Source organism: Accipiter gentilis, chromosome 11 (genome assembly GCF_929443795.1).
Source record: "Accipiter gentilis chromosome 11, bAccGen1.1, whole genome shotgun sequence".
Taxonomy (NCBI): Eukaryota; Metazoa; Chordata; class Aves; order Accipitriformes; family Accipitridae; genus Astur; species Astur gentilis.
The window spans coordinates 10,446,259-10,457,858 of NC_064890.1; the positions used below are offsets into that span (position 1 = coordinate 10,446,259).

The 11,600-nt window shown below is 38.7% G+C and overlaps 1 protein-coding gene across 2 annotated transcripts in view; it reads left to right on the forward strand.

The window, feature by feature from the left end:
- SEMA3E (semaphorin 3E) overlaps positions 1 to 2,918 on the forward strand; it is a 147,164-nt gene extending 144,246 nt beyond the window's left edge. For both annotated transcript variants that reach the window (XM_049814317.1, XM_049814319.1), the window contains one exon: positions 1,307 to 2,918. In XM_049814317.1, coding sequence (XP_049670274.1) covers positions 1,307 to 1,759 — 453 coding nt within the window. In that variant the 3' untranslated portion in view covers positions 1,760 to 2,918. The remainder of the gene's footprint in view (positions 1 to 1,306) is intronic.
- Positions 2,919 to 11,600: the final 8,682 nt, after the last annotated feature.

Sequence of the window (11,600 nt, forward strand, 5' to 3'; positions counted from 1 at the left end):
ATCTCTGGAGCGGGACTCATCTGATAGAAAATGTGGACATTTATAGTAGAGATCTACCTGGGAGCTAGTCATTGTAGGCTGCCTTTAAAGTCAGACTAGACGGTGTTGCAGTTATAGCCAGTGGTATCACCTCATGCTAAACTAGACAGCTTCATTTGGTCAGGTAAAAAATGACTAGTAAACCACTGAATACAAAAATAACCAAGGATGCCACACTCTGCTTTAAACCTGTAAAATTAAGCAAGATGAATGCACATTTTTGCCTGAAGTTTTGTCCAAGTCCCAAATCTCTGCATGGTTTTTCACGCTTAGTATTTCCTCATGTACTTAGCTGGAAGATCCCTATCTATGCATAATCATTCTTACAATCAAACTATTAATCAGGTCGTTCACAGAAGGTAGTGAACTGTGAGGTGGGGAGGATGTTCTACTATATAAACATCCCATTAGACCCAGTAGCTCAGGTACTGGTCACCAGGAGTGTAAATCTGAACAGACTCTAAACTTCCAGTATGTCTTTATACTACCAGGATGAATTTGTTTTAAAGTTTCCCCCTGAAAGTTATTCAATTTTTCATTAAGAATTATATAGTCATTAGAAGAACACAAATAAAAGCAGAGAGAAGTAGAATCATAGAGTCATAGAATCACAGAATGGTTTGGGTTGGAAGGGACCAACGGAATGGAGGATTCCATTCTCCTGAGCACTTCTGATGGCTGGATTAGGCAGCACAGTGCTCCCTGCTTGCTAGCATCTGCGATTGCCTTGTAGTCGATAATGTAGCTTTCAGGAGCTGTAGGGGGAACTCAAATACCAATTCAGAACTGAGGCTTTAAGATCACAATGGTCCTGCAGTTAGGTATACAAATACGTATGTGTGTCACCTCAAGAATATTTGTCAGTGTATAAGAGAATTCATAGTGACAGTTACAGCACGTCATCTAGCAAATGACCATTTGTTTTCCATCCAGTAGCTTATTTGCATGTTTCAACCTTATTTCCCTCTGTGATTTAGCCACATGTGACTAACCCATGCTGGGAAAATGGGAAACTATCTGCTCTACTATCTGTTCTTCCATGCTTGCCAGATTCTCCAGACCACTTTCTTTTCACAGCTCAATCTCTTCTTTTCTTCAAGTAAATATTTTTGTTACTTAAAAACTGTGAATGAAAGGATCACAGATCTCTAATCTTCCTCTCAAAATTTGATATTATATTAATGAAAGTACAGTTCAGAAGTAATTGCACTGATTTAATGTAATAGTAAAGGCCTGTGCTCTATAACTGCATCAATTTGTTTTTCAGGTGAAGACAGATGATAGAATAATCAAAATGGACCTTGGCCTCTTATTCCTGAAGCTGCATCGGTTGGATGCAGGGACCTATTTTTGTCAGACGGTGGAACACAGCATTGTTCACACTGTCAGGAAAATCACTCTGGAAATAGTCGAGGAAGAACGTGTAGATGAAATGTTCAATAAAGACTATGAGGAGGAGATACCTCACAAAATGCCATGCCCAATGCAGAGCAGTATACCTCAAGCGTCAAAGCCATGGTACAAGGAGTTTCTTCAACTAATAGGTTACAGCAACTTCCAGAGGGTGGAAGAATACTGTGAAAAAGTGTGGTGTACAGATAAGAAGAGAAAAAAGCTGAAAATGTCTCCATCCAAGTGGAAATATGCCAACCCTCAGGAGAAGAAAGCAAGGATCAGGCCAGAGCATTATCGGTTGCCCAGGAACATAGCTGACTCTTGATGGACAAAATCCATCCAGTGTTTCTGGGCGAAATTTTATTTGGACTTAAGTAAGAGGGAGAAATCAGTCTTGGTTTTGGTAAATGACGCAGGTTTATATATATAAAATATCGGGACTGAAAACAAAAATGCTATGGTAAGTTATACTGTACACTCGTGATGACTGTTTGGAAGCATTTTAAACAAAATCTTCTTAACTATCTGATTGTAAGTAGGTCAATGCAATCAGAGTTTTGCATTAGGGAGGACGTGACAATCTTCAGACTTTGAGTGCTTGAATCAGTTTCCTGTGTGGACCATGCTTGCGCTGTATATCGTTGTACATGATGGCATATTTAACAAATTCAAATAGCTAAGCATTCACAAGTGGATGAAAAATATAACACATACCTTTTCTTTGTTTCACAAATTTCTCATGCTTCTGAAAGTGGCACATCTTAAGATCTTTCCTTTTGATTGTGACCTGTCTGAGTTTATCACTGAGAACAAAGAGTCGTGTTAATACAGTGTACTGCTATTTCTAAGGATAATGAAGGGAAATGCTATTTACTTCCCACCATTTGTTGTCTTATCAGTCGTTTATGAAGCGCAGTGTGCTCTCACAGCTAAATAATATTGCCTAGTAACTTGATGTAAGTCAAATGCATGCTGAGAACACAAACAGAATGAAATTCTTCAACTTATCTATATAAAAACTTGGAATAATGGTTTAGATAGAAAACGAGTCTATCTTGTCTGTAGTAATGGACATTGCCTTAGCAATGAGATGAATTAAGGGAGTGCCCTCTTGTGGCAAAACAAAGCAAAATCCGACACGATCATCTAGTTTCTGAAGAAATGTGTATAGCGAAGAAATATTACCCAGATCCACAGCTGGTTTGTTTTCAGCACACCCTTCTAGTCTCCATGTGCTAGATCCGCAGATTTAGAAGGCAGTGTTGGAAGTCATTTATACTGGAAAGAAAACATTTAAAGTAATGCTTTATGTTGTTAATGTGCTTTTGAGGTAAAATGCAGTCATAAAAAGTTAAGATGTAGATTAAAAACAAGAACAGCATTATGCAGCTGTTTTTCTATAGTTTCAGGGTCTGCTCCAGGTAAGTCTTTTCCTGATATGTGATAACTGGTCAAAAGGGCTGCTTTGCTGCTCTTGTGAGTGATACCAGGAGAGGAGATCAAAGAACGAAGTCACTTACAATCTAGGTCTTTCAAGACTTACTTAAATTAAATAAAAAAAAATAAATTAAAAAAAAATAAAAATAAAAAAAAAAAAAAGAAAAAACATCTTTCTTTAAGTACAAGAAACCAGATGCAGAAAATGCAGGAAAAACAGCATTTCACTACTTGAGGAATCTGATATTACAATATGAATTGATTTTTTTTTTTTTTTTTAAATTGGAAATTAAAAACAAAACAAAAAAAGATAGGGAAGGTATAAACACAAATGAGTCGCAAATGCGTTAACTCCTTAAATAAGAACATGATGCCAATAGGGGAAATAGCCAAGCTGATACAGATTTTGATGCCACCAAGATGATATACAAGGGATTCACCAGCCACAGAGGTTCATGCTGAGCTTCAGCTTCTCATCAGGAAACAGAATTTAGACTTACTGGGAATTACCAGCCTGGATAACAGAGATTTTCTAGGTTTGCTGTGTTAACAAATGCAGCAATCGATGCTAACCCAGTGTTTTCCAAAACGGCTGTGCACGAGAGAAGGCTCCTGCAGTTGCTGGCAGGACCAGTGAGCTTTGCTGTGCTCCTCTGGGGACAGAGACTGTCCCGCTGTTTGAAAGGAGCCCGTGGGCACACTGCCAGCAACCGGAGTATGAGGAAAACAGGGTTTCACCTTCTGTCAGTATAACAGCAGGTAAATCTTTCCATCAGCTGGTTGTGTTAAGGAAATCAATTTGTCTGAGGGTTTGCACTTCGTTTAGCTAGAATGCCTGCCTAAGAGATGGGACTGGACGCTGTGCACAGCCTTGCATGGATTCATGCAGTTGCTAACTTTGATCTGATACAGGAGACTGGATAAATTCACTTTTCTGTGACAGTTTAATGGAACTTAGCTGCAGTTAGGATCCTCTGTTTGTTTACAGTTATATGGAAAGTGCCAGCACTGAAGGCTGTGGCAGAGAGAACATACACAGAACAAGCATCGCTGATTTATATTTAATCCCCTATACAATCCTCGCTGGCAACCTTGATGGAAAACTTAAGATCTTAAAACACCACTGAAATCCTTTTCTGATGAATTATGGAGTCCACTTCTTTTCAACAGTAATAGGAGTTACCTTTTACTTTTTCTGATTCGTTTGCTAATATCTAATGCCAAATGTACCATTAACGGACTATTAGAAAGGAATAACAGCATCTCAGCCTGATAGAGCAAATATAACTTTGTATCTCATTCTCTGAGATTTCAGGTGGAAATCATGTGATATGCAAATCAGGATTCCTGATTTAATATGAGAGTGTATTTTTAGCTCCCCATCCCTTTAGTGGTTACATGTGGAAAATTGCATTAAATTTTTATTTACCTTTTAAAATTTAAATTTCTAGCTCACATCTTGCTACTTGCATGGTTGCAATGCCTGTGAGAATTCAGAACTACAAGGTCTTGTTCAAAGAGTGCTATGACATCTATGGAAGTAGAGAAAGAGTGACAATGTATTTTGGAAGGATACGCACAAATGTGCTCGTACACAGACAATGTTATTTAAAATGCTTCTTTGTATATTTGGGGGGCATTGTCTGCTTCTTTTCATTATGAGTTTGATGTATTTTGTATGTGCATGAAGTGGTCAACTTACAAATATAACTAAGAACCTTATTTGGCTGAAATAATCTGTATTATTTCTCATTATTTATTTTCACCAGACAATATGATTATGTGCAGATCACTAGTCACACGTTGGTATTTACAGATGCCCTTCACTGTGCGTTTTATGAGCAGAGATCTCGTATCAGGACAGAGGGGTGTTGGTATATGGTTGCCAAATGGGAAACTGTGGCACAGGGTAATGAGTAGATTTAGTCTGTTAATGTCAGGTAGATTTGGGAAAGCTACGATTAGAGCAGCATCTGCTGCACGAACATATTCTGAGAGTGGAACATGGCCACTTAAACCTATAAGATTCTAACTGATGGAAATTCATGAGAAACAAGAATTTGGATAAAGCTTTGAACTCTGCCCTTCTTCCTGATGTGGAACAAGCCAGAACGCTTGGACTAAACACTTACTTGCTTTGCTCTTGCTCTTTCGTTGTCACTGAGATTATCGTCACCTTGTACAAACTACTGTACTCTCAGATTCTGTTGGGACATCAAGCCAGGAGAGTGCTAGCCTGCTGTGAAATTCCTCGCTTGTAGATCTCAAAATAGGCTTTTAGGATCTACACAACTTTTCTGTAGCATGAAACAGATTTCTTTATGTAGGCAAGAGAGAAAAATAATTGTCCTATGTCCAGGTACCTGAATAGCAGAGTTGACAGTCATATTAGAAGAAGTGCTTGAATTAACATAACTAACATAGCTTATAGAGTTTTTCTTTTATTTTCTTTTAATTGTGTGTGTGTGTGTGTGTGTGTCATTTTTCTTTTCCCCTAAGAAACCAGTCAGTCAGTTTCCCTTTTTGAAAAGTCCATTAATCTTCTTAGTCTATCTTGGAGCAGTGAAGCTGGAGTTATTTATACAACTTTATGTCTCTGGGTCCAGAAGGCACAAATGCCTCTGAAAGCTGCACTGTCCAGATAAGGGGCACTGAAAGTGAGCTTTTCTACATCTGTAACCTAGCAGGATGTCTGCAATTCCTATCAGCCCTGAAATCCTGTTCAGTTCACCAAATTACCACTTTTAAAGGAGAATTCCTGTCCAGTTAACATGAGTATTTATCATACATGAAGTAATGACTGATAAGTCTTGCCTTTGGGTGATATTTATTTTCTCCACTAGTAATAAGTGATTTTTTTAAATTTTTTTTTTTTTTGAGGAAATAAGTTATCCGACTAGCACTATAAACAGAAAAATGGCAGAGCTAGCAATGTCAAGTAAAGCTACTAGTCGCTATGAGTTAATCAACGTTTTACAGTGATGCACACATTTCTGAACAAATTTACCAAACATCAAAATAATCCATCACCGTAATCCCATTTTGCAAAACAACTTTCCCCCTTTGAGATATGACTCTCATGTCATGTTGAACCAGGAAATATACTGTTAAGCCTTTGCACACATATGCTCATAATTTGCTGAAGGGAGAGGCGCAGGACTGGCATAGTTGAACGTAGTTGGAGCATGGGAGCCTTAGCTGCCCAGTTCTTAGATTTCTTGAGATTCTTATCCATATCTAGAAAGAGCAGATTTAATTGCAGGAGGAGAAGCCTGGATCCATGAATGGTTTGGTGAGTCACAGATCCTGTTGCAGAACATCTGTGGGCTAAAGAGCCACTGTGAATAACTTGTTTCAGGAGACTTCCCCAATCACAACACTGGGCAAACTCCATTGAAACAAAATATCTCTTTACTTGCAATGTCAGCTAATTCAACTGCAGAATTTCATGCCTTTGAGAGTGGTTTTGCACATCTTTGAAAAGCTGCATTTGAAGAAGTACAGTCTAGGATTCCATTTAATGTGGGTGCATTTGTACATAAATTATGAACTCTCAGAATATCTTTAGTCAGTTTGAAATTTAGTGTATCCAACAAAATCACACTATATATGGCCCATGATGATTTTTTCTCACTCTGAAGTATCACACTTACCCAGTGTCCTCAACATGGATTTCAAGCATGTCTGTGAAGACACAAAATAATGTCAATCATCATCATAAGCCACAACAGCTGTAATTCACTGTCTTCTCCTCTTCCCAATAACAGGAGATGAAATTTGCAGACCAATGGGCATAATTAATGCACCTTGAGCATTTTCTGCGTTTTATTTTGCTAGATATATTAAAAGGTGCTATTAATTATCAGAATTTGAAGAGTGCACTGTGGACCTTGTCAAAATCAAGGTAATGGAAATATTCCACCTGTAGCTATAACTCAGGCATACAGATCATTAGTATTTAATTTACTGCATTTTCTTCTGCTTAAATGTGTTACTATATTATTATTTTGCAGTCATTAAAAATAGCGAATATTTGATAGCGCTTTTTATGTTCAAAATCTTTTTCAGTTTCACAGCAGCCACCAGAGGGATGAAAATACATTTTAGCATCCCTCACTTTGTTGTTTACAGGAGCAGAAAAGGCCTGTGGCCAGACAAAGCTCCCCCACAGCACAATGCAGTGTCGGGCTGCAGCAACATAGAGTAGTGCCAGGTGAGCGGGGAAGTTAAATCAACACGGTGCAATGCCATGCAGAGCCCCCAGCTTGTGCTCCAAAAGCAGTGTGTAAGGGCGTGTTTGTACTAATGACTTTTTTTCAGGCAGCTTCAGTTTATGGTAGTATAGGCTAACACATCCTGCTCAGTCATTCCTGCTATAGCGTGGAAACTTTTGGAAGACGGTCAAAGTGAAAAATCAGAGGTGAATAAGTCTATCAAGGAATATAAAGCCTCTTTATGGTGATGTCCATTCATGGTCTCATCAGACTGAATCCAGGGTACAGTCCATATTAGTATTTAAAACGCAAAAGCCTGTGGTAGTTCAGGCTTCTTTGGTTTGTTGGCTTGGGGTTTTTTGAGGGAGGGAGGGAGGTGTTGGTTTTTGTTTGTTTGGGTGGGTTTTGTTTTTCTTTTTTTCCTTGTAATTGTTGGAGAAAAATAGAAATTCTTAGATTGCAATCTATTAGGTCCTTTTTAGATGTGTTCATTGTGATGAGATGATTCATCAGAATAATTCCGCTATGATGTTTTAAGGTAATCAGAAAGACCATTTCAAGAGCTATCAATTTAGCTGAAAATATGGTAACTACTGCGCAGCTTTGTCTGAGAGAACTAGCAAATAAAGTCAGTAGAGAGGGCAAAGCTGACAACATTCAACGAGAAAATATATATTGGGGAATGGCTTTGGATGTTAAGCAGCAGAAATCCTTAAGTGATGTACTCTCATTTATTTGGAGGTCATGTTTCATCAGAGACTAATTTTAATAAGAAATCATTATTATTTAGATTTGCTTGGAAATTAGGGGAATTAGGTGCTCACTCACTCTTATACCAGATTTCTGTGAAAAAAAAGATATTCATAAACCTGAAGTATGACTTCAGAAGAATACCTGCCTTTTTAATCACCTTGAAAAAGAGCAAAGATGGGGTTTTTTAACATCTAAAAAATATAGCTTTTTTTTTTTTTATGTGCACTGACCTTTTAAGAGTGTGCACATGGTAAAAATTAATTTAACCTCCAGAATATAAAATATTGTCTTGAAATTATGAATGTTCCTGCCTAGAACATTACCATTTCTCTTCTGTGTTCTGGCTTTTTGACTGTTTTCCACACTTCCATGCAATTGTTTCGTGAATTTCATTAAATGTTACACCACGCACAGGGAACTGTGAGCTGGCAGATGAATATTCAGCTGTGAGTTATTTATATTGGTGTGGAGTTAGTGTCTATAATGATTTGAGAACTGCTTACCCACAGAAGCTTTTAGAAAAGACCTTGAATTGTATTTGTTATCATAGTTCCTGTGCCTGGGTGGATTATGAATTGTGGGGAAATTTTTCATTGAATAGTGAATATGCTCCAGAAAGACAGAGACATCTTTTTGTTGTTAAAAAAAAAACAACAAAAAACAAACAAACAAAAAAAAACAAAAACAAAACAAAAAAAAAAAAACCACAAAAAAAACAAACAGAAATCCATCCTGTCTATCCTTTTCAAAGCACTCAAAATGCTCCAATTAGGAAACCACAGAGGAGAAGAAATAGTTGCAAGGATAGCCTTTCTGGGGCTTCCTCGCTGCTCCCTGGCTGGTTAATTTGGTTACCTGTCGTGTCTCTGGTGGTGAACGTAGGATCAGCACGAGCAAAAGCCCTTCCCACCCTCTCCTGTAGCTGTCGGCGGGGCTGAAGCTGCCAAGAGGATTGGCACTTCAGCTTGTGCCAGGGAGCATGCCCCAGTAGAGATGACTCTCACACTGGCTGTTTTCAGTGTGTTCAAATGCAGCTCTGCTCTGATCCAGGGGACTGAACAACCTGTGGATTGTGAAGGCTTGTGGGGGACATCGCAAAAGCTATACGGCAAGAGCAAAAGGTGCCGGATTAGAGGACGCGTTGGTGGGAGAGGGTCGGATGTAGGATGACTGGTAGGGAAGTGGATCGAAGATACGGGGAACGATTTCTCATTTACAATGACTACCTGCAAATCAGTACATTTCATATTGTAAAATGCAGGAGAAAGAGGTGGGAAAAAAGTATTTGTTAGTAACTTCTGTATTTTGAGTTTGCCCTCTTGGAAAGCTGGTTTTGCAGAATTAAAAGTAAGCAAATGGCACCATGTTGTCAGCAGATGTCAGAAGCTCCACAGAGCTTTTCATTGCAAAGCAGTCTGCACAGAAGGCCATTATCACTGCAATTACACAAAGCCCTCAAAAAAACCCCAACCAAACACAAACCCAAACAACTATTAGCCTAGTGGGAGCTGAATATGCATGCAGCCTACACTTTCAAATTGTGTTTAGCTCCTATTCTATTTGGGCTATAGGGGAAGTGGGTTTTCTTTCCTCTCAGTAGACATAAGGTTATAAAAGACTTTCAAAGGTGGGAAAGCAGAAAAACAGACTGTGATCTCTTCCTGGACCCATATTCAGTCCATCTCCTACATAAAAATGTGGGGTTTTAAGCCACATTGAAAAGTGTATCAAATGAAGCAATTGGCCTATTTTTGTAACCATAAACAAGAGCCATCTTGTGGGAAGTCTCTTCTTACCCGAAACTGAACTTTCCTGTCCTCAGCACAGCAAAGGCAGTTGTCCCCACACAAGGTCTAGACAGGGAAATAGACCAGGATCTGATTAATCAAGGACATAGTCAAGGCAGGGATTTATGCAGCACGGATGGTGTGTCTTTCTTTAATGCATACAAAATGCTTACCTTAAGTAAGTAAAACCTGCTGAATTTGCCATCAGTAGATATTTTGTAACAGACTTAAAGAAGTGGCTTCTAGATTGCTTTCTTTGGAGACAAACTATGCTGTTTCTTTCAGCCACAGTTGGTTATCTCCTAACACGACAAGGTTGGGAACACACAAGACGAGGCATTTGTACTGACTCTAGTCCTAAGAAGAGGTTTACCCCTCATATGTTCACTGTTCTTGTTTTTTTCTGGTGTACCACAGAAGTGCTGCAGGAACAGAAACAAATATTTTATTTTCATCCGCTTTGTGTGACAGATATGAGACTTCACTGTAAGATGCACAGTGTAAGGATTATCAAATACATGACAAAAGAAACGTTTCCAAGGACGTATTTCAGGCAATTGAGCTGGGTCCCTGTGGCAAAGCCTTCAAGCTATTCCACAATATTGTGCAAAATAGCAACTAATTTCCTGCCTTCTCTAATGACAGGATCAGATAGCTACCATGCAGATCTCCGTGCTAAGAAATCTCTCCATATTTTGTTTTACGCTACTCCAAGGATCAGATTTCAGTTCAGAAGAAAACTGATTTTAAATCAGAGGCAGTATCTGGTACAGACTGAACATCTTCACCACTACAAGGAATGCTTTGCTTTCCATTTTACCAGGAATTCTTTGGGACTTGCTACCACAAGCAAATAACATAATCTTATAATTCCCAGGAAAGGTTGGACCAGATGATCTTTCCAGGCCACCTCCAACCTGGGCTGGTCTGTGATTGTGTGATTCTGTGAACATCACAGTTCAATTAATTGCACCACATTTAGTATACAATGAACACAAAGTAAAGGTACTTATGTCTTTCTCTGGCTTCAGATTTGTGTGCTAGTCAATTGTAAAATCTTTCTGTTACTTGGTCCTCAAAGAGAGATGTCATGCCTCAACAGAAACAGTTATCTTTAAGAGAAAGTACTGGGTGAAAACAACATGTTCTTTAGTGCCTCTTAATACCCAGGTTAAAAACTGAAGAAGGCTTCTCTGCTGCATGTTTTTCATGTGTTTAATAGCTTGTTTCTCCAGTTCCTTACCTCACTATAGAACTGGGTACTGGTGGAAAAAAAAATGCATACAGATTTACTTGTTGACTGAAGTTCCAATCTTCAAAAAGATGGAGTTAGAAGGAAATATTTCACACAGGTTAGTAACAGCAATGACAGCTGCTGAGAGACCCACATGACCCAGCTATGCCATAGCCATGTATCACTTTCCCACCCCTCTATGGGATTTAATTGGAGAGCTGCTCCTGACTTGTTAGTTCCACTGCTAATTCTTTTGATTTCAGAAGATGTCCAGAATAGAAAAAAAATATGTCCTGGTAGGCCTGAGTCACAATGATGAAAAGCTGGTGCTGCTGGTAGCCCTGGCATATGTACATACTACAAGAATTGAAAGCAAGCTCTGTAGCTACTCTAATTATCAGAGCTTGCCAGGCAATAAATACCTGATGGCTCTGCCAAAGAGTAACATGAACAAAGCAGAATTTCATCATTAAAGAAGAACATTACTCTGAGTTCAGCATGCCTGCTGTTTAACATGTAATACAATTAAGTGAAGTTCAACAAATGGATGAAATGGAAATATGATGATCAAATTAGCTGATGCCTATGTGGTATGCTGAAGGCTCATCAGTTTTCATGCAAGGGATCAGAAAGAAATTTCTTCCCATGCAACTCTGATCCAGGCTTAGCCCTGTCCTGCTTGTCTTCATTTTTTTCCCCACCCAGAATGCGATTATTTCTGCTTTTCATCATTATACTCTC